We start from the raw sequence: 26430 nt of genomic DNA on the forward strand, positions 1-26430 counted from the left end.
TTTCTTTTTCCCTTCTCTCTCTCTCTCTCTTTCTCTCTCTCTGAGTCTGGCTGCCAGACAGACTGCAGCAGGAAATGGTGGGCGGCTACTTCCGGCCTTTGTTGATGCTGGAGATGTGCGACCATCTCTCTGCCCCGAGACACTGGCCTCACCCGTGCTGCTGTCAAACTCCGCATGACTTTGCCATACCTGGGGGGTGGGGAGGAATCCCTGAACTGGTGCTGGGATTCTGACATCCACAGGCCGACCAGCCTATGAGCAGCATGCTGATTAGCAATTGGTTGGCGGAGAGCCGAAGACCAGCTGGCCGGCAGGGCATCACAACACAGGCAGCCTGCAGACTCTGCAGGAAAAGCAACTCACATCCGGGAGGCAAGAGCGAGCTGATGACTCCACTGCTGTCACCAGGGGTGAGTGGGGCAGAGTCTCATTGTGGCTTCGCGTGGTAATGGGTTCTAGGGGAAGGAGGGGACCCCGTTGCCCCCATTGTGACATGTGCTAAATTTCACTGCGGTGCAAGGCGCTGCGAGAGCAGCGGGCAGACCATGGAGGCAGCAATAGCAGCAGCGTCGGGAGCCACAGCAGAGGGCTGAAAGAGCCACATGCGGCTCCAGAGCTATGGCTTGCCGACACCCATGCTAGCCAAACAGAATTACTTCCAAAGAGGACACCAACTCCCCAAACAATATTTTTTCTTCTGTTTAATTGTGCCCAATTCTCTGCAATTTTCTTGGCAATAGTTTTTTCCCCCAGAAGTGTTTTGCCACTGCTTCCTTCATAGGATAGAGAGAAAGTGATTGGCCCAAGATAACTACGCAGGTTTTGTGTCTAAGGCTCCAAAGAAAATAAGATCCTTCACATTAATTGAATCAAAGAGTTTCTCCAAGCAAATAATCACACTATGTATTAATACTTTTATTTACGTACAGTAGGCAATACCCCACAGTGATTTGCACATCTGCGTGAAGTATAGCATCAGACTGATAAAACCAGTGCTGGGTTTGTCTGTTTAGTATACAATTTTACTGCTTCTGATGTCAAAACAAATTGCCATGAATTAAAAGAAGGGGGTAATTAAGGATGGTTTATACATAGGGATGCTACTTCCACAAACATACAGCCATAAACATGAACTAAAATAAATTACAGTAATGGTTTGCCATCCTTCATACCAGTACAAGCTGTAGCCCTTATTATTTCCGACTGTCTCTTCATTACTGCAATTACAGTACAAATTTCATTAATACTAAAATTTTCTGTTTTTTCAAGTAAAACTGAAGGCCTCCAAAGTAATAGCCCTGCACTGGACACACATTTCAAATGCTATACAAGTAAAATAAAATGTGACATTACCATAGTGCAAGGTAAGAAATACAGGCTAGGTGCCCTTTCCTGCAGTGAAAAAGCGGTCTTCCATCAGAAATACCAGGTTACCCTGTACATAAATCTTGTCACATAAATCTGCCTCTAAACCTGCATTTAATCCTTTAGTTTTCTAAACTTTGTCTAATCTCAGGACCCCAGGCTTCTACCGTATTTGAACCTATTTAGAGCCAACAGGAAAAGTATACTTGTATAGAAAAACAGACCTATAACTCAAGCCTTGATCAACAATGAACTTGCTTGAGCCTCTGCTCTGAAAGCAAATAGTTAAAATCAAAGCAGAGCAACTTCTCAAGACCTTGCTTAGGCATGCAATGAAATTTGAATCAAGCATAGCAGAAATTTCATTTCAGTTCCAATCACAAACTAAATGACTTGTTCAGGAAGGTTTAATTAAAACAATGTCTGAATTGAGAGACTGTTATTTTGTAATGATGATGTGATCTCCTAGCAATGACACCTTAAATGCTTAGGATACATCCAAGGTAAGAAAACCATAAATAATATCAGGAAATAAAGAAACACACAGGAGATCATTTGTAGCAGCATTTTAGAAGAAACTTGCAAAATGTGGTGTACAGTCATTTTATTTTTTAATTTAACTATTATTCTCAATAAACTGTGAACCTAGAAAATGCCTTGTGCTATACTTTAGTCTTAGAGGATTATTAAATGGGCAGAGTCTTTCAGACTCATTCTTGTCACAGTATAGATTTTCATTAATGAAGGTAAGGACATAACAGTGAAATCTGAATATTGTTCATTAAAGGAACATTATCGATCTATCCCCCAAATCCTTTTTTTGTAACAGAAGAAATGGTTACAAAGGATTCTACGTATTCCTGTACTACACAACTATTTATGTACACTTTGAGAATTGCTGAATTCAGATAGGTTTGCTTTCCTCCCTTATAAGTCAATTCTAATTAAAGACTCTTCTGAAAATATATCTGCTCTTACACTAAAAGGGGACTAAGCAAAACATACTCGGGAGAACTATATCCTTAGGTCTTACCCTATTTTTAACACCAAAGAATGGCTGAATAATGCACAAGACTATATGCATTTCTAATCATCCTGCTGGCAAGAGAAGCTATATTTTCCTCCATCCATTCAGCCATTATGGATCTTCCTCTTATAAACACTGAAACAGAGGCAGAATTCCATTAAATATCCAATTTGCCTACTTAATTCTTGTGTAATTTTTATGAGAATGCTAATAACCTAAGAAGGAAAACAGGCTTTCAACCAAAAACATAACGGGACCACATTTATAATATACTAATAGCAAACACTCTGTATTTCTCCTCTGGGATAGTACAAGTTCTTTAACATTTACTTCTGACTACGGTTTCTCTTCCAATATCTGGCTATTGGTAGATGTAAGGCTTTTTTTCCTGATGCCTAATCTTCAAATACTTAAATGGACAAAAATGCAAAAATATTTGGTTTTCAGCAGCAAAGTAAAAAAAAAAACATAAGCACCAATATATATATATAAAAATAAAATAAAAAATGCGTTCAAAGCAGATTTTCATTTCTGTAGCATGTAAAATCAGAGGCTGACATTATTTTAGAATGCCAACCTTCTGGAGATTATTATTAAATCCAAACATTCTAATACAGTTCATTTTTTTTCTCATGTGGTTCATTCACTAAAGCAACAAATCAAAAAAATAATACAGTAGGGTCGCCAAACAGACCTCATAGTATTTAACAAATATTTTGTTAAAACATTAGTGCTAGTATTAAACTATGAGCAAATGCAATATAATAGGACACAGAAAATGGTGGAACTAATTTATAGTAATAATAGTTCAGCAACCACTAAAACTTCTCAATAAATAAAACAACTCTGAAAAACAATTGCATGGCTCCCCACCAAGCTTGTCTGAAGGCCCTTTGGGCAGAAATTGTAACACAGGAACAATGTCTTTGCATTTCAGGGAGAATCAGTATTAATTTAGAACCTATATGCTTGGGAAAAGAGAGATGGTGGGCAGAGGAAGAATAGAATGGCCATCAAACACATTTTGGAATCATCTTCCAATTAGTTAAATGACATCTGCTTTATTACAGGCTGCCAAAACCAACTGTCCAGAAAATAACAAAGAAGTCTCTTTCTGATCTATGTCATGCAATATAAACTACTTCCTAAAATTAACTGCTCCAACTATCATATCGTGATTCTGATTCACACACATCAGCCTAAGAATATACATACATGTACAAAGCAGTAAATGGAGTAGTAATAGTTAAGAATGTGCTTATTCTCTTTTCTGCATATGTCAGGGGAAAAAAAGTGGTGTGGAAGGAAAGCTCTGAATTACCATCTAAAAAATACCTGGTCAGCCTATCTAAATTTGATCCAATGTTAGTTGACATTTCCTATTTCTATCTTATTATTCACTTTTATATTACCCAAAGTTTCTTCTGAAACATAATAGGGTTTTCTTCCTTCCCCCTTAAATGGTTGTGGGTCACCTAGGGGAAAAAAAAAGGGGGGGGGGAGGAGGTGGATTTTTCCAGTGCATTAAGTCTCAAACCCACACAACCAATTGGAAGTCAAGCCAAAACCCAGCTTTCCCTTTGGCTCTGTGAAAGTCCAGGGTGTGCTGGCACCCATCTATGCATTCATGCATACACAGACAACCCCTTGGAGATTCAGAAAAGAGAGTTAAGAATAAGAACAAATATCTAAAGAGATCCCTGAACTTGCCAGGGCTAGAAGGTTTTTCGGTGGATTGCCCAGGAACTGTCTTCCTCATATTCTTTCTTGGAAACCCACATTTTCTTAAATGTGTCAAGTGAAGCCAGGATGGAGCCTCTGTAGAGGAACAAGCACAGGAGTTTGATGCATGACTATTAGGAATAACTTTTTAAAAATCTTTCTAGAAATAATACTAAACTCATAGTCATCAACTTGCTATTAATGAAAATTAAAGTATGTCCAGAGATTTCTTTTCAAAAGTATGGCAAACAAAATAATCAGCATTTGATTTATCTAAATCCATCTATCATCTATCAGTGGTGGGTTCCAGGCGGTACGCCCTGGTATGGACCTGGAACAGTGTTCTGGAGGGCCCACCCGCCCGCCTGCGTTCCTTACCTGTATGTAAGCCAATTGGGTTATTTGCGCCTGCGTGACCTCCACCAAGCAGCTGGAGTGTCGCAGGGCAGTGGGTGTGCCGGAGGTGGATGCCCAGCCCCATTGCAGCGTACTGGTTGCAACAGGATCCGGAACCCACTACTGCTATCTGTATCTATCTATCATCTCTATCTACCTACATATCATCTCTTTCTCTCTCTCCCTCTCTCTCTTTGTCTGTCTGTCTGTATCTATTTGACTGGCCAAAGTGAACTAGCTGACTTCTATGTCAAAGCAAGGATTGGAACCTGGATCTTTGAGCACCTTAACCACTACACATTAAAAAGTTTGTTTTAAACTTCCCCAAAGAGCAATTATTTAACCACAGTAATTTGTTGTATACCATATACAGTACAATACTCTAGTTCAAAGTCTTCTTAGCTTTAAGAGTCACTTTCTATTTTAATAAAATGTATAGATCCATGTAAAGGCAAGTGACACTACATTTTCTGCTGCAGGAGATGTTGTACCTACCCAATCCATGTAGAATATAATCTCTCTTGAGGAGCAGATATCTAGGGATTAAAATAAAAAGTGAGGAAGATTCAGGAGAAGACATTTATTGTCAATATATCAAACTTACAAAGGTCTTCTATTGCAGGCTAATGGATTTTTTTCCCTAACAGTCCCAGCCAACTGATTTGAAAGCCAGAAAGATACTTATTACTGTGGTTGACAATCTGTTCAAATGACTCTTTGAAATAGAGTTGTATTTACCTGACACACTGAATCATAAATCACCTTTACCACATTTTAACATACTACGTTTATTAACATAGCTCCTGATGTTAATTTATGATTAAGGTGGTCATCTAAATCCTGAAAATTCATAAACCATAGGTTGGTTAACCATTGGTAGCTGCATTTTACAACTATAGTAAGATAATTTGTGTCTTTCTAAATTAATTTACCACTCTAAACAATTCCAAGAAGAGCAATGGTTAGGGATCTTGGGAGTTGTAGTTCAGCAACATATGAGGGCCACAGTAACTACATCATTGTGTTATAGGTTTCATAGGAGAGGCATTAGCAGCTTTGGCAGAAGGAAGAGCTGGTAAGTAAACTGGCTATTTGATAATTCCTCTTTGGACAAGGAATCCACAGCTATAATTGCACTCAACAATGAGCTAAAGGGCCACCATCAGTGAGCTATTGGACAGTACTACTTGGTCTGTTGTGTAGATACTTGGGTGGTTTAGGAGTGGGGAATTTTTTTGGTGTGTGTGCTTGGGGATTGTCATTGTGAGATTGTCATTCTCACAGAGAGGGACTCTGGGTGCCGTCCACTAAGCAGTGCCAGAGGGCGGCGCCCAGGAGTAGGGCCTTCTCTGTGATGGGCCCAGCCCTCTGGAATGACCTCCCCCCCGACATTAGGACAACTACCGATCTCCGCTCCTTCCGTAAGAAACTCAAGACCCACCTGTTCCAACTAGCCAGCCTGGCTTAAATAAGAACTATATTCTCGAATCCCCCTGGCAATTTTAAATGGTAAATTTTGGGTATTTTAATTGTTAATTTTATTGTACTGTTTTAACTTTATAGCTATTTATTTATGAAATTGTAAAAATGTTTTATGTATATACCTCCTCCATACCATATGTTTATATATTTAATTGTACGCCGCCCCGAGTCCCTTCGTGGAGAGGGAGCGACTTATAAATTGAATAAAATAAAATAAATAAATAAATAAATGTGTGTTGAACCTGGTCTCTGGGTGTTATGTGAATTTCGTTGTATGTGTATACTGTACATACAATGACAATAAAGTTTATATCTTTATATCTTATATATCTTAATAGACTTGAGATTGCCCACAAGTGCTACAGACTGTTGTCCCTCAAAAGGAGATAACAAGACAGTGGTCTCAGGCAGGTTTAGAGCTCTAATAGGCAAAGGAATAGCTATCTTGCTCAAACTGTGGTTGGTGCCTTTGAAAAGGACACTAAGCTCACATATTTCCTTTTAATCACTTTCAGAAATTGCTTGTCAACTGCCTTTCAGCTACTGGGAATCTTTAGATTGACACATTTTAAAACACTGAATGAGCTTCCATCAATTGCTAGCTAAACACACTTGAACTACAAGCTTAAGAATTTTTTTAAAAAAATAAGCAGCAAAAAGTGTGATTAAAACTTTGATTTTAGAAAATTGCAAATGGACTATAAGACTCCAGATAAAGTTGAAATAAGATTTTGGACTTAATTATACCGAATTCTTCCAGTAAGAAATGAGTTTGTTTTAAATGTTTTTTTAAAATAAAATAAAATAAGAGTTTTAAAAAATGGGCATGAGGAAGAAACTAAAGATTACAATTAAAGGAGATGACTCAAACTTAATTTGTAAATACAAAATGATGCAAACTATTTTAACATTGGACATAATAAAGGATAATTTTTGAACAATAGATTCGGAAGTTAATTTTGCCTCTTTGGACCGACTATGTCTAAAATATGTTATGGAACAAGTTCTACTTTACAACACTGAGACAGAGTTGAAATTGGATTTAAAAATAGCAGGCTACAAGAATGACGTGCAAAAGTATGTTACACTGGACATATTGTGCTCCCCTGCTATAGCCTCCAAACAAGCTCTACATACCCTGATTTTGACATCTTTAGGGGCCAGTTTCTTTACTTCACTTAGAAGCCTATCACCAAAACCTATTAAATATAAGCAATAATTTGAGTTAACAACCTAGGGTATTATAAAGTAATCGAGATTTCCTGAAAACAAATCAAAAATAACCAACCAATGTCTGAAACAATACCTACATCTTCTTCCTCTATAATAAAGGAATACATGAAATGTATTAATACATAGACTACACCAGGGGTCCCCAACCCCTGGGCCATGGATCAATCTGTGGCCATTTGGCAACCAGGCTGTGTCCATTGGCAACTAGGCTTGCTAGTGTGCAAAGTTTCATTTGCGCATGAGCAGGAGCTAGGTTGCGCATGCGAAATCATCCCCTCCCAGTTGCTGCCGCCACCTCCGTTACTGCTGTTGCTGGTCTGTGAGCCAGAAAGGTTGGGGACTGCTGACGACAGATCAGATAAATAATAGAATAGGAAAAATCATTTAAGAACACAAAAACTGTATTCCATTAATATTAAAAAAGAGACATATTAGGAAATGCTATGACTATTTTCCCAGAAATGGTATGCGAATCTAGCCTGCTGACTTCCAGTTCTTCCAAAAGGGCTGGAAGAAGATTTTTCTGGGAACAATTTTTGCCTATTTCCGGAAAAGAATTATATGGAGTGCTGCCAATATTTACTTCCAAGGAGCTAATATTATTTTCAATAGCTTCAAAGAAGATGAGGGGACAAGTTTAAAGTTAAGTTCAAACACCACATGTTTATAAAGTCAAATAAGCATCAGAAGGAACCTTTGAAGAGTGTGGAGCCTCCAGAGAGCACAATGTTGGAAAAGAGAGTTCGTCTTAAGTCCATATCAGACTTCTGAATTGCAAAAACCAGAACTTCATGCAATCCCTCACATTCTTCTCCAATCAGATCTGGACGGAACAGTAATTCAGGAGCCCTGAATCGGGCAGGACCAATCTGCAAACAGAACAAGAATGTCAGGATTCTGGTTCATAGATAAGAAATCTTATTTCCTAGACTGAAAAACTTTCACACAAATATTCTTATGCTCATACAAAGACTTCCTCCCCACCATACTGGTCTAATCTAAAAGGACCCTTAAACAGAACTTGAAGTGCAGAGACCTCCTCCTCCTCTTCAGTATTGTAGTGATAAACTGATATGCTTATAAATTACTCTCTTTTAAGATTCCACAGTAGGACTTAGGCAGACTTACCAAGATTGTGTCCAATGACTGACACCAAAAGTATCAGGTACTGTATCACTTCAGAACATTTTCCCATGATTTATTTAAGGAATATTTAAATTACGTGAAGTTTTGACAAACCTCAATGGTGCTTCCATCAGGAAGGTAATATTGAGCTTTTTCAGTTTCTAAAGTTTCATCCTTCTGAGGGTTTATTGACAGATAGCAAGCCCGCTGTGGAAGAATGACAAGCAAAGATAATAATCATGAACCTTCGAACAAGCAGCCCACCGTAAAACAATCTTCACCCAGATGATCCACATGTACTGTCATTCATTCATTTTTTGCCTTTCAGTATTGTTTTTATTCCCACTTCTAACATGGAAGGAGCCTCACCATCCAAACAATGTCATAAAATTCTTAACCATTTGGTGATTAAAAATGATAAATTCTAGAAAATTTATGAAGAACCAGAATTTCTCCAAAGAAAATCCAGAGTAGCAAAGTTCTCCAGTAGACATTATTTTGTGGAATACAGATGACTCTATAAGATGGAGTTTTCAATATAAATAGCTTCATTCAGGTGTAATGTTTTTTGGGTTTGACGAGAGGAGGTGGGATATAAATAATAAATGATTTTTAGCCAATTATAATAACAACAAGGAAAGGTCAATGGATACTGTTTAATAATATATACATGCTCTGATATTGGTAAAAGCAACTTGGATACAAATTTTAAACAGCGAGTGGGGGGGGGGGAAGGTTTAGAAATTTTATTAATTGACTTTTACTTAGAATATGTCATAAAAGTGTAGTGTTATTGGAGGATTTTTAAAATAGCTAATGAATGCCATTGTGTGGTTGTGTCTTTAAGTATGAATAATTTGAGGTAAAAGCACATTCAAATAATTGTAGCCAAATGAGAACTGTGGTGCATTGATAGTAAGATATACAAAGATTTTTGATTTAAAGTGTATAATCTAATATGAACTATAAGTAATGACTGTGGAAGAAATGCACGAAAGTTATTTGTAACCAATCGACACGCTTTCTGCAAGATGTAATGAAGGATGATTCTTTTTTTGTGTTTTGGTTTAATTAAAATTTTAAAAAATCAAAAAAATCAAAATAAATAGCCTCATTCAGCAATGATACAAAGGACATAAGAATTTTTACAGTGCTTATTTCCCTTACTCCGCTCAACAGCAATTTTGTAGTAAAACACTAAATGACCTCTTTCCAGCTGATGACATGGTAGATGGTAGTCCAGCTTTAAATATTACAGGATGCTTTAATGATTATGTAAAGACACACACCACTGTTCATGAATTAAGCGACTTTTCTCAACCTGGAGATGGTCACTGAGAACTGGAAGAAGTTGAAGAAGTTAGAACAAGCCCACATGACCACCTTATGATTACAATAAGGTACAAAAGCCACTCAGAATATACCATTAAAATATAATAGTATGATATAATATGTCAGAATGGTATATTCTGAGTGTACATTATTGCAGTAACCCTGTAAGATAAACTAGCTCTTTTATCAGAGGTGAGTTGCTCAAGTGACTAGAGAAATTATACTTTTTAGTGGTGCTGCTTCAATTGTAAAATTCACTCTTCACGGCTTATCTGACACCTATTTTGTTATAATTTTAAGATAAGATTTCTGCCACTTTTTCCAAGGCTGTACTCCTGAATCTTGTTTTCTTCCTTCCTTTATGTGAACTTTCAACTTTTTGTAGTGTTCTAGGGTTTTAATTTTATTAACATTGTGAGCAATCCGAGAAGGACAATCTGTAAATATGAAAAAACTAAAGTAGAGTTTCTATGTTTTAAACACATAGGTTAAGAAGTAATGCTTTTCTTGAATGACCTAGTGGCTTCATTATGGAACAGAACTTGGAATGAAGTAATTGTTTTCCACTCATTTTCTCAAGTATCACCCTGCAACGTAATCATCAGCTGTTGTAGTTAAGCTGAGTTTTTATGCCAACGTAAAGAATCTATTATTAAGAATTAGACATATCTACTTTATTATCTTTGGCTTTTATAGAGCTCAGAAATCCTTCTACGTAAGGAAAGTTTATAGTCAGAAGGGCCAAGAATCCTGGATATACTGTAACTCTCTGGTAGCTTTCTCAAACAAGACCTGGCAAACAGCTTTGTCCAACTCTGACTTTTCTTGCTAAGGTGTTCCTATTACTTGTCTGCTAAGCAAATTTGGCATTCTGTCCTAACCCTAGCCCTGACCCAATATTTAAACAGACAGTGAAAGCTTGCATATTAGCCATAAATCTACTGATCTACCAGTGGCAAAAATATGTCCTTTGATGTAAATTACAATGCAATTTGATCCCAAAGATTAGCATATTTGCTATGTTGTGTGTTTTTACAATTGTTATCTGGGCTCAGACACCAGCTGGTAATTTGAAAGGAACATGTAATGGAATACAACCTTTTTAGAAAGTGGTATTTACAGAAATGTCTGAAGGCTTCCCCTGTTTTACCTTTTTTAAAACAAAAGAAAAGATATACATGCAAGAAGCCAAGGTAAGAATATTCTATTTGTTTTTTTAGATGTGATAGCTTTCTAAGCATCAAAGGTTTTTGTTAAGGGGGATAATTTTAAAAACGGCGTTCTTGTGTCCAGTATTTGAATGTGCACAATTACAGAAGGATTAGGACTGTAATCATACCACTTCTCTGAACATACTGATTGGATTAAGATTAAAGTAGAACTAAGGGAAGATGGCCCTCAAGAGCCAAAAGAGAGCAGTTCTGCACCACAGATGCAATTTAAACAGGCTTGTTTCCCCATCTTTTCTGGTAATCTGGATAGACATTAGCAAATGCTATGACATATATCAGCTGTAACTGCGTAATCCACCCTCCTCTGCTCAGTACCTTAAAACAGAAGAGACCCCAGAATCAAAAACAAAGGGCATCCATGCACCTCTTTTATGGTTTTGACGATCTCAAATTCAGAAGATGTATGGAAGTCATAGCCTTCCTTTCGCAGATAGAGGCGAAGAAAACGGGAGACATCACGGCCAGCTATGTCAATTCGCATAATGGAGTGGGGCATTGCAAAACCTTCATAAATAGGTACTGCATGGGTGACCCCATCCCCAGAGTCCAACACCACCCCTGTAGTTCGTCCTGTTGCATAACTACAGAAAGGAGAAAATCAACAATATTTGATGGATAATCTGTAACACTTCCAAGATAGCAATTCCCCCAGCATAATTCCATTCTAATGTACCTAGGAATAACTAAACAGCAATCTTTATGAAAGAAAATCAGTTATAATAACTGACGTATTACTACATCAATAATGTAATATTGATGTAATGATACATCAATTATCACCAAATTAAAACAGAGGAAAGTTAAGACTGTAAATTCATTATGAAAAAGTGTGGCATTGGGCCAATTCTCCAGAATTTACACGAAAGCAGCAATAAAAAACCACTCTATATATGTACCGTACTAACAGAGTGGATTTTTACTGCTGCTTCTGTGTTTGCCTATGGTATAAATATCTTCATTTAATTGTCAAGGTAGACATCCTTGAGGAAATCTTTTTTAAAAATCAAGGTGCCTATTTAGTTAGAAATAAGTCTCAATTGGAAAATTTTATGGCAAAGATAGAACTTGAAAGAATGTCCTTCTTTCTCAGATTCCAGAACCTACCAGAGACAGAAGATGAAGATCTTAAGGATATTATGAGTACAATTTTAGCAGAATATATTAAAAGAGATAAAGAACAGTGTTCTGGGATATGGATCTGGTTTATAGGATTAATTCAGCATATGCCAGAACACATAATGTTCCAAGGGAAGTACATGTTAAGTTTCTTAGGAAGACCACGAGGGATGAGATTCTAGGGGCTCAGAGGGGGGGAACCACTAAAATATAAAGATAAAGAAATTGCCATTCTTAAGCAAATTCCAAAAAAAATAAGAGATAAGAGGAGGAAGTATTCCTCCTTATCAAAGAAATTATATAATAAGGGAATTTGGTTTAGATGGTTATTGCCAGAAGGAATGCTGATCTTCTGGGAGGGAAACAGAATTAGAATTAACACAGTTGTGGAGGCAGAGACCTTCATTAAAAAACATGGTGCCCTCCTAGAGGACAGAAATATAAGGAGTAGTGAAAAAGGCGACAACACACAAGACATGAAGGAGAGAGGGGCTGCGGCTCCGCCTGGGGACAGGGAGGAGGGAACAATAAGGGAAAGACTCAGGTCACAAAAATAAATATATCTGGAATATCATTCTAATTGTTGATATATTAGAAAGTGGCAAAAGAGATGATTGAACACATGGTTGATACAATGTATAAATAAGATACTGTTTCTGCTTATCTTTTACCTTTTGTTTTTTTTTTTCTGTAAAAAGTTGTGAGAATTGGAGAGGTTCCTACCTCTAGCACGATGGAGCTGCCCCCCAAAAAATTTTTTGTATATCCACCTACCCTTTTCCCCAAAATTTTTTAAAAACCAATAAAATTCTTTTTTTTTAAAAGAAAGAAATAAGTCTCAATGAACAAAGGTCTACTTGTGTGTGCATGTAGAAAATCTCCTTGATCATTCCATATACAAAGTAATGCAATAAATTGCAAAAATTCTCTTCCAGGTTGAACTTAAAAAAAGGTATAGGTAAGATACTTACAGACTAAGCACAGCTTGCATAGAGATGAATAGAGCTGGCACATTGAAAGTCTCAAAGAAAACCTCAGCTGCTCGTTCACGGTTCTTACGAGGATTCAATGGCGCTTCCGTCAAGAGTACAGGATGCTAGTGATTAGGGAAACAAGGAACTCAGTTAGCCATTACTCCATAACCAATGGAGACTTCCCCAGTTTTCTAGCACAAACCTTTAGGTTTAACAGTCTCTTCCTTCTTGTGGCTATGCATTTGGAAAGTTGATCCCATCAAAAGGGAATTGTGAGGTAATCCTTACACTAGGACTATCATATTTGAACTGCAAAAAATAAAATGACCACTAGATGGTAGCACAGAGTTAGCATTTTCTGTAACTCTTTGCTGCCACCTACTAGTATTTTTGGAGTCCAGATATGGTAGCCTTACATATAGTATATAGCTACTCATCATGGATGGGGAATTTGTATTATCAATGTACAGTCAATATGACCAATGGTGAGGAAGGTTTGAAAGTTGTAGTTCAGTAACATTTGCAAAACTAGAAGTTGCCCTTCCATGCAGATCTAGTTACATATATAACTATAGATTAAGCATTTGAATTTAATAGCATGCCAGCTCTGCCGAGAGCAATATTTGGATAAGAAACCATGAGAATCGTTATAAGCTGCTACAAAAAAGAGCTGAGAATTTGGACAAAATGAGGTTTTATACTCCTCTTTTAGGAAGAAACTCATGATAGAGGAATTGGCTTAATCTTACTCCTTGATCACAAAGGTTAGCAGCTACAAGAAGCCTGTATTATCTTCCTCCATACAATAAAGAATTCAGCTAGGACTGAAGAAGGAAAGGTGAGTTATGCTTTTGCCTATTTCTATCAACAGAAGAAGAAGGCAGTTATGGGATCCTGTATAAACAAGAACTTCACCACTGTATTTAAAATCAATACAAATGCCTATTCACAACACCCACTTTATTAAGTTATTAAGAAATTGATGTCTTCTACCATTTGCATTTACCCGCCTTTCAGACAGTCAGACTGACTTCCAAAATGGTCTCAAATGACAAATAGTGTCAATTATAGTACTGACTTAAAAAAAAATAGATCAAAATTCATTTTAGTAAATAGCCAAATAATTGCATTATCGGAATATCAGGATAAGGAATAATCTGAGAGGGCTAAATAATATAAGGAAAGGAGAACCTATACTACTCAAAAACTTAATGGGTAGATTATTTAATATAGGAAGCAAATTTCAAATGAGTTTTAGCTACCCCTTCAAGCTAACAATAACCTAGCAGAATTTACTATTCTAAAAGAGCTCTTAATTGTTGTCCGATTCATAAAGTAATTCAAATGAGACTAAAAAATGTAGAGTGGATACAGATATAAAAACAGCTCTTTTAAAGCACGGTTTAAATGATCCCCCCCCCCCTTGTCATAATAGAGAGTAGAACTATTATGTTGAAAGTCCATGCTTGTGCCCCATCATATCTTAAATCAGAATATGTTAATGCATTTTTGTGAAATATATTATAATGGCTGAAGTCACATATCACATCATCTTATGGTAGTTTGGTTTTGACTTAGTGCAATGCACAATTTCAGCCATGACATACTCAATAAACTACTGCTTATTCTCTGTATGAATTTAGCCAATATCCCAATTCAGGCTAAGCCAAAATAAATTGTTACATATTCTTACATAATACCTATTCTGACATTAAGTCAAAATAGAGCAAATCGCATTATTGCTTGGCACCATGTGTATGACTTCAGGTCAGACATAACTATAAATCCCTACTCTTCCTAAAACTCATTCCTACATTCAGAAATAAGCTAACAGCAGAAACTTCACTCCTAGATAATTTTCTAGAAATGGAAGAAGATCAACACACTGTAAAATGTATGTTCCAGGACCAAAATTTAAACTGTAAGCTTTTTTTCTTCTGTGCTTTTGAATTGATAAGGTCTTGGCTGTGCTTTCCCTACCCATGAGATTGGAATGCACCTGGTTGGCTTGTAAAACAGCTGTCTCTGGCCTTTCCAATTTAGCTCTTACCTTGTGAACCCAACCAATAAAATGGCTATCCCTTGTGAAGTGAATTGAATAGAACCAAAAATGCTAATTGAGTTGGCATTGAGATTGAAAAGCAAATACATGTTTTTCCTCTTATTTAGTACTCCAGAGGATAGAGAAAGAAAGGTTGCTCACTTCTTCAGAGAATGTCTGGAGTTGATCTTTTGAATACACATACTGCCAAATGCGCTCCATATCATTCCAATCCTTCACTATACCATGTTCCATTGGGTACCGTATAGAAAGAAGACCTCTATGTTCCTTAATAAAATTAAAGAGACAGCCAATCAGGAGACATACAAACATACATTGACTTGCTGACAAAAGACTTCCAAATATAGTAACCACTAAATTTACAATGGAAATCACACTTAGCAGAAGTGTGTTCATCATGCAACAAATCTTTATTTTATTTTTATCGTAACAGCAACTGTGTGGATGATATGTATGCATCCATAATGCATATGTTTCATTATGTATAGATATGTGTTTATTTATTACTATAAGCCATTTCAGTTCATTCGGAAATACTTCTAACATAAGACTAAGCAAATGGCTAGGACCCAATCTGTTTATCAGGAGAAACATAGGAACGATAAATATCAGACTCTATTTAGATAAAAAGCATAAGCTGTTTCTCAATTTCTGCTGACCATAAAAAAGAATAAAAATCCAGTCAAATCAATATAGTGATCTTACCTCTGCTTTTGGGCCAATGAAAATGTCACCTTCCAAAGCTCCAGCCATAACTCGGACATGCTTTGGTCTGCCAACACTGAAATAAGTACCACAAAAGGGGGGGAGGGGAATGGATTCATGAGTTCAAAAATTCACTCAGGAAAGGCCATTCTAGAATCATTAGATTAAGGTGCTGCAACTTGACCTGACTGGTTGAGTTTAATATCATAGAATTGTTTATTTTAACTATGGTTAAAATGCACACATCACATTAATGCTTAAATCAGTCACTGATTCATGCTACAGAACTAATCCAATATCAAATATCTTCAAAACCCACCATAGGATTAATGAAGAAATTAATTTGCTTTGCTTCTTATAAAAAGCTAAAGTATTCTAATTTGCTGCAAACAGCAAATTGTAATATCTTTAAAATTCCAAATCCAGGAGAAACTATTTCTTTGACAAAGTGACAAAATTAGTGGACCAGAGGAATGCCGTCGATATAGTTTACTTGGACTTCAGTAAGGCATTTGATAAGGTAGACCATAACCTACTACTAGATAAAGTAGAAAAAAGTGGGTTAGACAGCATCACCACCAGATGGATTCGTAACTGGCTGAGCAACCGCACTCAACATGTAGTACTCAATGGAACTGCATCTACATGGAGGGAAGTACGCAGTGGAGTACCCCAAGGCTCTGTTTTAGGCCCAGTACTCTTCAACATCTTCATCAATGATTTGGATGAGGGAATAAATGGGGAACTCATCAAATTTGCAGATGACACCAAGCTGGCAGGAATAGCCAACACTCCAGAAGATAGGCTAAAGATACAGAAGGATCTTGTCAAACTTGAACATTGGGCACTATCTAATAAAATGAAATTCAATGGTGAAAAGAGTAAGGTTCTACATTTAGGCAACAAAAACGAAATGCACAGGTACAGTATAGGTGGTACCTTGCTCAACAGTAGTAACTGTGAAAGGGATCTTGGAGTCCTAGTGGACAACCATTTAAATATGAACCAGCAGTGTGCAGCAGCTGCCAAAAAAGCCAGCATAGTTCTAGGTTACACAAACAGAGGGATAGAATCAAGATCACGTGAAGTGTTAATACCACTTTATAATGCCTTGGTAAGGCCACACTTGGAATACTATTTATTTATTTATTTATTTATTTATTTATTTATTTATTTATTTACTTACTTACTTACTTACTTACTTACTTACTTACTTACTTATATTTGGTGCTTCTAGACCGCCCCCTCTCCCAGAAGGGACTCGGGGCGGTGTACAGTCCATAGAGAATATCACAAAATACAATAAAAAATTAAATATGTACAGTTTGGAGGAGGTTAAAATGCAATTAAAAGAACTGTACAAAGCTAATATAAATATACATTTTAAATCCCTAAAACAGACACAACAAATTAAAAAACCCCTAAGATAACCAGATAATAATACATTTGCCAGGAGGGACAGTTGTAATTATGCCAGGCCTGCTAATCGGAACAGGTGAGTCTTCAATTTTTGCCGGAAGGAGTGGAGGTCAGAAGTGGTTCTAATGTCGGGGGGGAGGTCATTCCAGAGGGTTGGGCCCATCACAGAGAAGGCCCTACTCCTTGGTGTCGCCCGTTGGCATTGCCTAGTGGACGGCACCAGGAGAAGTCCCTCCCTGTGTGAGCGAATTGGCCGCAGGGATGTATGTGGGAGGATGCGATCCCGCAAGTAACTAGGTCCCGTGCCATGGAGCGCTTTAAAGATGGTAATCAGCACCTTGAAACGCACCCGAAAAACCACAGGTAGCCAGTGCAGCTCGCGCAGGAGAGGTGTTATGTGGGAGTACCTCGTACTCCCCATCACAGCCCGCGCGGCTGCGTTCTGAACTAACTGCAGTCTCCGGGCGCGTCCCAAGGGCAGCCCCATGTAGAGAGCGTTGCAGTAATCCAGGCGGGACGTCACCAGCGCATGAGTGACCGTGCGTAGGGCATCCCGGTCCAGTAGGGGGCGCAATTGGCGCACCAGGCGAACCTGGTGGAACGCCCCCCTCGTCACGGCTGCCACATGGTCATCCATTGACAGCCGGGCATCAAGGAGGATGCCCAAATTGCGCGCCCGTTCCACAGGGGGCAATTGTTCGCCCCCTATGGCCAGCGATGGAATCAGCTGGCTGAACCGAGGTGCCGGTAGCCACAGCCACTCGGTCTTGGAGGGGTTGAGTTTAAGTCTGTTGTCCCCCATCCAGACCCCGACGGCTTCCAAGCACCGGGACATCACTTCGACAGCCTTGTTGGGGTGGTTTGGGGTTGAAATATACAGCTGAGTATCATCAGCGTAGAGGTGATACTCAACCCCAAAACCACGGATGATCTCACCCAGCGGCTTCACATATGTGTTGAACAGGAGAGGCGAGAGGACCGACCCCTGTGGCACTCCACAAGTGAGTGGCCTCGGGGTCGACCTCTGTCCCCCTGTCAACACACATTGCCTCCGGTCGAAGAGGTAGGAGCCGAACCACCGCAAAACGGTACCTCCGACTCCTATCCCCTCCAACCGGCGCAATAGGATACCATGGTCGATGGTATCAAAAGCCGCCGAGAGGTCTAATAGGACCAGGATAGAGGAACAACCTCTATCTCTGGCCCTCCAGAGATCATCAACCAACGCGACCAAGGCTGTCTCTGTGCTGTGCCCGGGTCGGAAGCCGGACTGGCGTGAGTCTAGATACTCGGATTCGTCAAGGTGTTGTGGAAACTGCTGCGCCACCACATTCTCAACAACCTTCGCTAAAAACGGAAGGTTGGAGACTGGACGATAGTTAGCTAGCTCCATTGGGTCGAGTGTAGGCCTCTTAAGTAAGGGCCTCACCACCGCCTCCTTCAAGGCGGTTGGTAAGGATCCCTCACCCAATGAGGCATTCACCAGGCCCAGAAGCCAGCCTCGGGTCACCTCCCAAGATGCCAGTACCAACCAGGAGGGACACGGGTCCATTAAACATGTGGTGGGTCGCAGCCGTTGCGTACTGCATTCAGTTCTGGTCACCACGATGTAGGAAAGATGTGGAGACTCTAGAAAGAGTGCAGAGAAGAGCAACAAAGATGATTAGGGGACTGGAGACTAAAACACATGAAGAACGGTTGCAGGAACTGGGTATGTCTAGTTTAATAGAAAGAAGGACTAGGGGAGACATGATAGCAGTGTTCCAATATCTCAGGGGTTGCCACAAAGAAGAGGGAGTCAAACTATTTTCCAAGGCACCTGAACAAGAAGCAATGGGTGGAAACTAATCAAGGAGAGAAGCAACTTAGAACTGAGGAGAAACTTCCTGACAGAACAATTAATCAGTGGAACAGCTTGCCTCCAGAAGTTGTGAATGCCCCAACACTGGAAGTCTTTAAGGAGATGTTGGATAGCCATTTGTCTGAAACGGTATAGGGTTTCCTGCCTAGGCTGGGGGTTGGACTAGAAGTCCTGCAAGGTCCCTTCCAACTCTACTATTGTATTGTATTGTATTGTATTTCTGAGCCCCCCCCCCCCAATCCTCAGTAATAACGGATTCTGCATCTTATAGATCTGTAATAGCTTAAATGAAGCTATTCATAAAAAATGTTCACTGCAGAGGCAGCATAAGTTAAAAGTCTCAGTCTGCTCTATGCCAAAAATGTTCATAGTAGGAAATTATGGAACACCAGCCAAAATTGTAAAGATACTTACTAGTTTGGAAAACAGTACTTAGGTATTTGATCACCTGCAAAACCAGCTTTAATCATGCCAGAACCCTGTTGGGATAAAAAAAACAAAGACCCTCATATGAAATGAGATAATTATTCAGGAGCATCTTGATTTCAAAACAATGCCTATCAACACATGAAAAATATAACAGTCCAAATTTAGCACCAGCCTTCTTGTTGAGACCCTTCAATGAAAACTTCACCCAATAAATTCCATAGTTAAAACTGTATGACCTGTTAGTGAATTTATGTGACCACTAGATGGAGCACATCCCATTATCACACTTATGCAGCCTCAGACCACCCAAGAAGAATTTCTTTGTGTGGGACAAAAGGTTTTAGAACTAGATAGTAAGACAGAAAAGGCTTTTCCTAAAGAGAAGTACAAAAAGCAGGAAAGATCGAGTAAACAGCACTGAATCACATCACCCTAATAACTTACAGAACACTGAAGCATTCGCCCCTCTGTATAAGTCTTTAGGAATTTATGAAAATAATACGCCAGGCACAGCTTGGTTCAGACAACAAACTTGAAAGGCTGAAACCGTGTTGGCTAATTTGGGACTCAGTGGCAGGATTTGCAGGACATATTAAAACTTTTGTTGAGTAAATAATTTGACTGTGGATAAGCATGCTATGTGAACATAGCTTTGAAAGTAATAAAATCTCAGGTGAGTCAAACCTGAATCCTGGTGAATTTATGCACATGTTCCTGTACCTTTCTAAGCAATTATAGAGAAATTATTTGCAGTTGCCTTCTTCTAAGATTTGATTTTTTTAAATTGCCCATATAAGTTAATTTACAGCAAACTTTGACTAATAAAAAATAATCTACCTGTGTTGTGCAAACAAGTCTTTAAAATACAGATCTAACAGCTGTGCACAACAAAATCGAATATCTTTATTAAGGTCTTTGATCAATTTTTACAATTAAATATACAGTAAAACAAAGGTTTAACACAACAATTGGTCGTTAGGGAAGGGGGAAAATAATGGGACATTATTTGCGCAGTTGTGTGAACTTGATAAAAAAAATTGGCCGTCTTATGTGTAAGTGTTGGATTAGTGTCCCTTAAAAAATAATAAGCATAAAATTTGCCTGTATAGCTCTCATATTTGGAAATGTTTGGTGCAATCAAAGCACATTTTGGGGTATTGTAAAAGGGGCATTGTATGAGAACGTGGGTGAGTTTCTACCTTTGTAGAACCATAAGGGCAAAGTCTCTGTGAATAAGGGATCCCATGAAATCTTCCCTGAAGTGAGGCCTATGCAACTTCATCAAAACAGGCTCTAGAAAAGGCCTATCTAGTTTTGCTTAGTATTAAAACTGTTGAAGTACCCCACAATGGAAGGCTTGTGACAATCTAATAAATGGCAATAGGATTTAGGGCACTAGTGTTAGATGCAGAACAAAAAGATTCTAACAGCCTTCCTGAAATTAAAGAAAAGCGGAAACAGATTTACAGGGAAGGAATCCATCTCACCACAGAAAAGGCCCTGCTCCCTATTCCCAACTGCCTAGCCTCTTTCAACTAATTATCATACAGAGGAATCCCTGAATGACATCATCATATAATAAGCTACAGACATGTTCTTCCAGCAGGCAGCAGTTTTTCCTATGACTTGGTTGTAAACTATGTGGAGATTTATAGGTACAAAATCACTATTTTGAATTGTGCCAGAAAAAAGAAGGCTGCTGGGCAGTGAGGTTATGACCCCCCCAAAACTGAATTACACACTCTCACAAACGTATTAATCTCCAACGGATTCCAAAGAAAAACAATTACCAACCTAATCCAAAGGGAGACTCCATCCCTCCCACCAAGATTTATAGAAAGACGGCAGCTCCGACCATGCTTTAAGCCCAAAACCCAGCCTGAAGAACAAGACCAGCATACCTACACCCGTGAAAATCTACAAACACACACACACACACACATATATATCTATATCTATTTATAAAATCTATACCTATCAATCTATCTATCTATCATCTATCTATCATCTATCTATCTATCTATCTATCTATCTATCTATCTATCTATCTATCTATCTATCTATCTATCATCTATATCTAATCTATCTATCCATCCATCCACCCATCCCTTCATTTCAGGGGTCCTTGGCTCTCTCTGAGCTTGGTTGTTTTCTTGCAGACGTTTCACTACCCAAAATAGGTATCATCATCAGTGCTAGCCTCCTTTATTGACGGACCCTTCATTTCTCAGGCTTTTGCATAAGTTCGAAAATAATGCAACATTTAACAATCATATTAACTGATGAGCTGATTCTTAAAACGGCGTTGTTGTTTTCAGGGTCACAGAGGAATCTGAAAAAAACGACTGAAAGAAGCCAGGGCTGGATCTAAACACGTGTATTCACTGCACTCCTATTTTACAGAAAGAGCAGCGCGGGCAATTATTTTTATTTTATTTATTTTAGTTTGCGAAACATGCAAAAGATAGCAGGTATAAGTATAAACATGAATATGAACACAGGAAATGGGGACGAATAAGTGGAGACAGAGTAGGACACATACACAGTAGCAAAAATACACCCAGGGAAAATGGAGGAGGGGGCCCAGCTGCCCGATCCAGGCCATCCTCAGGCCGAACGAGCGGGTGAAAACAAAACAGGGCCCTTAAAGGTCAAAAAGAGAGAACAGCGGAGCCAACGCGCCAATAATGGCGCATGACCTCCGAAAAGGAGGGGGGAATCTCCCTCGCGAAACGCGAACCGATGACGCTGCAACGACAATCAGCAGAGGGGGACCAATCAGAGGGCGAGGAGCTCGACAGGGCGTGGATTTACCCGTTCCGTTGTTCTGCAGGCTGCGCCGTTCTGCCATTCAATGGCAAAGGCATCGACCAACGGGGACGTGGGCCTGAGTCATCCAGGAAGAGGAGGAGGATAGAGCCCAATTTCGGTTGGAGATGGCGAGGGACAGAGGATCGGCCGGAGACGGAGCGGGGCGGGGAGGACAGAGCAGAAAACCACCGGCTAACAGATCCGTGGACTGGTTTCTATGAGGAGCAAAAAAAAACCACCGTGCCAATCGCAGCGCCCCCCCCCTTCCCCCCCATCTCCACCTTTTCACATTGCAGACACACAATTATGCTCGGACTCACGTTATCAATCACCACCGGCTGATTCGCGATCACATCGTAGGACTCCATAGCGAGCGCCTTTGCGCCGCCGGCGACACCCACCTCGGTTACTGCCAAGCAAGCGACAGCTCAGGGAGCAGAGCGCATGCTCACAGCAAAGGCAAAGCTTGCCGGGAAAGCGAGTTTCTATGGAAATAACTAGTGTATCTGGACCATTGGCCAGAAAAAAAAGGGTTTTGTTTTTTTCCCCATTGAGTGTTTGAATGAATGAATGAATGAATGTGTCTATTTATTTGTTCTAGTAAGTTACCGTGGAGTACCGATTTGCAAAACTATTTTTGTCCTGGAGAGGAATAAAAGGTATTTATAATTAATGAAGAAATCTTAATATTTTTATATCTCAGCATACTCGGTACAGTTTGAAAAAACCTTTCACACACATGTTGAATACTGTATGTTCTGCTGCAGATATACTGTATACAATATGTTAGGGTTGCAATATTTAGTCATAAAGAAATACAGAAAACTCTAGCTATTTTGCAACCATCTAGTGACTATGAAATATTTGGAGACCGGTTATGATAGGCCTAACGTACGCTGCATTTTTTCAAGTGTTTAGTAGTCCAGTTAATATAAATTCCACAGCAAATACAGCTATTATCCCTTTATTGGGATTCCTGTTGCTTTTCCCTTTTATTATGCAAGCATTGAGGGGGAGAGAAAAAAATTAGGTCTTATCAGGACAGAAGTTCAGAGGATGTACCTATATTTTGGATATACTGCATTCAATTTTTTTCAGTCCACAAAAGGAATTATACTTCCATTGTATGGAAACGTTTATATGGTCCACTGCGGTGATATGAACAAATGTAACATCTAAAGCCCCTCATAGTCGCCACATTCATTCGTTGATAACATTAACTGAAATGCATACACTTGAACTGTTTATCAGTGTATAGATTTTTTACATTTACCTTTATGATTTTTACAAATAACTCAAGGTGGGGAACATATCCAACATACCTTCCTCCTCCTATTTTCCCTACAACAAACATGTAGGGTGAGTTGGGCTGAGAGAGAATGATTGGCCCAAGGTCACCCAATTAATTTTCATGACATACCGGTAGGTGGAATTAGAACGTATGGTTTCACACTTTTTAGCTTGGTGCCTTAACCACTAAACCAAAGTGGATCTATTCTTATTTGACTTTGTATTACACACAATAATATGTTATTTGGTGAAATTTAGATTGGTGAATAATTTAGTCAGGAAACCTTGCTGAGGTTGGATATCATAACTCAGCCCGCAATTTCAGAAGGTCTTTGTGATAACTTTGCCAAAAAAGGCAGAGCTTGGTTATGTAAGTATGAAAGTGCTAGAGGATTTTGAGACTTGGAGTGGGAACATTTTGCCTTCCATATATGTTTGTACTTCCATACCCACTATATTTTCATACAAGCTTTGGACTCTAGTGATTTCTGGTTAGCTCGGAGGTTCATTTTGACTGCTCCGGAGGCTTCAGGGAAGTGTCCTGAAGGTCCCTGAAGCCTCTGGAGGGCTTCCGGGGGGAGGAGGTTGTTTTTGCCCTCCCCAGGCTCCTATAAAGCCTCGAGCCTGGGAAGGGCGAAAAAAGCATGCAAAAAATGGGGGGGTCATGCCTGTAGTGTGCGCATGCGCACTGGAGGGGTCCTACATTGCATTATGGGTGTGGCATGCCCGCACACGACCCCCCTGCGCTCCCCACACTTATAGCACGCAAGCCAAAAAAGGTTCACCATCACTGTCTTAGAATGCTTTATGGATTGCAAATGGAGTTTGAGGAAGTACGTTAGTTTTATCTTATGTGTTGCCCAGTGGTGGGTTTCAAATTTTTTTGGAACTCACTCTGGGTGTGGCCTGCTTTGTGGGAGTGGCTTGCCGGCCATGTGACTGGATGGAGTGGCGTGCCGGCCATGTGATGGGGTGGGAGTGGCTTGCCGGCCCTGTGACTGGGTGGGAGTGGCCAACTACAATAAGATTAAAATAAGTACAAAAATAAATAATACTAACTGCAAAAGAAATAAAACAATATTGGACTCAATTGTGGTTGTAAGCTGAGGACTACATGTTAAGTAAGTAAGCTCCCCGTTAGGAGAGCGAGTGTGCATTGAAGCGTTATATCCCTAACACTACAGGTAACAGAAGGGACCTCTGCTTTCAACCAACAATGTACAGTCTTTTCAGGAAAGATATAGTCTTTCATCCAAGAAGTTAGTTCAAGAATGAATGTCATAGGTAGATTCCCAGAGCAATACAGATTTCCTTTTTCGGAAATTTAGTTCTCAGTTCCAAAAAACAGGAATATATGAATTAGGTTCAGTACTTAGGTCACTCCAAGTAGCTATTCAGAAGTTAGTGGTTAGAAGCAATGGTAAAGCAAGATATGGAATTAAAACCAGAAATATTTTGTTGGCTATTTGAAAGGGAGTACAATATATATTTAATTTTACACATGTTAGCAGCTGCTGGAATTGTGTTTGCACAACAGTGGAAAAACAGAGATATGAAAATAAATAAATATTACAATGTGCAGGAATAAATAAATTGACAATTAAAATCAAGAAGGCTTTGAATACTTTTTCACGTGGGATTTGTTTTAGCAATTGCTAACTAACAAACAGAAATTAGATATCCAAAAGTATGAAAGAAAACACCAATTATGTAAGGAAAGGTCACTGAAATGTATAAGGAAATATTATTAGTTCTTGATCATTATTAATGTGTAGATAACTGCGGGACATTACACACCCACACAAACTATGACAGTGCCAGGAAAACACCAAAAAATAAGAATTCTCCCCCCCCCCCCAAAAAAAAGAGACTGCAAATGAAACCAGTTTTTTTCCCCTAACCCTAAGGACAGGAAAGACAAAGCCACTGGAATAAAAACCATCAAGGCATTGTGGGAAATTATAAAGGACAGTGCCAGGAAGCTCACAGAACCAGCAACCACCTCACAATTATCTAAACAACCAGGGTGAAACACACTAAATCTGGCAAAGCTGCCTTGCACCAACCTGGCCTGCCCATAGAAAAGCAGCCACTATGAGACACATGAACCTGGTCTGAACACTTAAAAGCAACATATTGCATCACGAAGAAAACATTTGCAAAAAGGAATAACATTTCTTGTAGTAAATATATTTTATAAACAATTAAAAAATAAAAATTCCCTAAAAATAATTTTAAAAAAAGATATTCTATAAATAAAAAAATCCTTAAAAACCATTGTTAAGTATTCCGCACACAATAATTTATACTGTAACCATTTCAAGGTATTCTACCAGCAATAATTTATACTGTAACCATTTCAAGGTATTCTACACACAATAAATTAAAGTAAACCATTTTAAAATATTCTATAAATACTTTTAAGTAAAATGATTTTTTAAAATTCTATACACAATACATTTTAAAATATTGAGTATAGAATTTTTTTAAATGGTTTATTTTACATTATTTTGGATAGAATCTTTTTTTAAATAGTCTAAGACAATTTTAAAAAAGAATCCACACACAATAAATTGAAGCAAACCATTTAAAAATATTCTATACTCAATACTTTTAAGTAAAACGATTTTGAAAAATTCTATGCACAATAAATAAAATATTCTTTTAAAAAACATTAAAAGAATAAAAGAAAAAAGACGGGTCACTTACCAGCAGGCAGGACCAGCAGCTCTCCGATGCGATGGATGCAGTAGGGAGCAGGCAGGCAATGAGGCAGCAGGACAGGTAAACTTACCAGCTCGGACCAGGGTTGTTGGTTAGCTAGGCATGCCGCCTGGCAGGCTTAGCCA

At 38.8% G+C, this 26430-nt stretch overlaps 1 protein-coding gene across 2 annotated transcripts; it reads right to left on the bottom strand.

Moving 5' to 3' along the window:
* Positions 1-894: 894 nt before the first annotated feature.
* Positions 895-22860, bottom strand: ACTR1A (actin related protein 1A). 2 transcript variants are annotated; one of them, XM_081953515.1, is made up of 11 exons: positions 22612-22860; positions 19466-19530; positions 15772-15847; positions 15208-15333; positions 13002-13126; positions 11279-11495; positions 8465-8557; positions 7920-8094; positions 7130-7191; positions 5006-5046; positions 895-4210 (listed from the first exon to the last, which is right to left on the bottom strand). In XM_081953515.1, the coding sequence occupies exons 1-11, from the start codon at positions 22657-22659 to the stop codon at positions 4108-4110; spliced, it is 1131 nt and encodes a 376-aa protein (XP_081809641.1). In that variant the 5' UTR covers positions 22660-22860; the 3' UTR covers positions 895-4107. The 2 variants fall into 2 exon arrangements, with proteins under 2 accessions (XP_081809641.1, XP_081809642.1); XM_081953516.1 differs by lacking the exon at positions 22612-22860 and adding an exon at positions 22295-22590.
* Positions 22861-26430: the final 3570 nt, after the last annotated feature.

This window comes from Natrix helvetica (genome assembly GCF_964273705.1).
Source record: "Natrix helvetica genome assembly, chromosome: 5".
Taxonomy (NCBI): domain Eukaryota; kingdom Metazoa; phylum Chordata; class Lepidosauria; order Squamata; family Natricidae; genus Natrix; species Natrix helvetica.

Excerpts from the sequence above, each read along its gene's own strand:
- ACTR1A (XM_081953515.1), bottom strand. The coding sequence starts at position 22,659 with ATGGAGTCCTACGATGTGATCGCGAATCAGCCGGTGGTGATTGATAAC. Across the intron at positions 8,558-11,278 it reads TCGTCAAAACCATAAAAGAG|CGGGCTTGCTATCTGTCAAT; the intron begins GTGCATGGATGC and ends ATTCTTCCACAG. Across the intron at positions 7,192-7,919 it reads AGGCTCCACACTCTTCAAAG|GTTTTGGTGATAGGCTTCTA; the intron begins GTTCCTTCTGAT and ends TATATTTAATAG.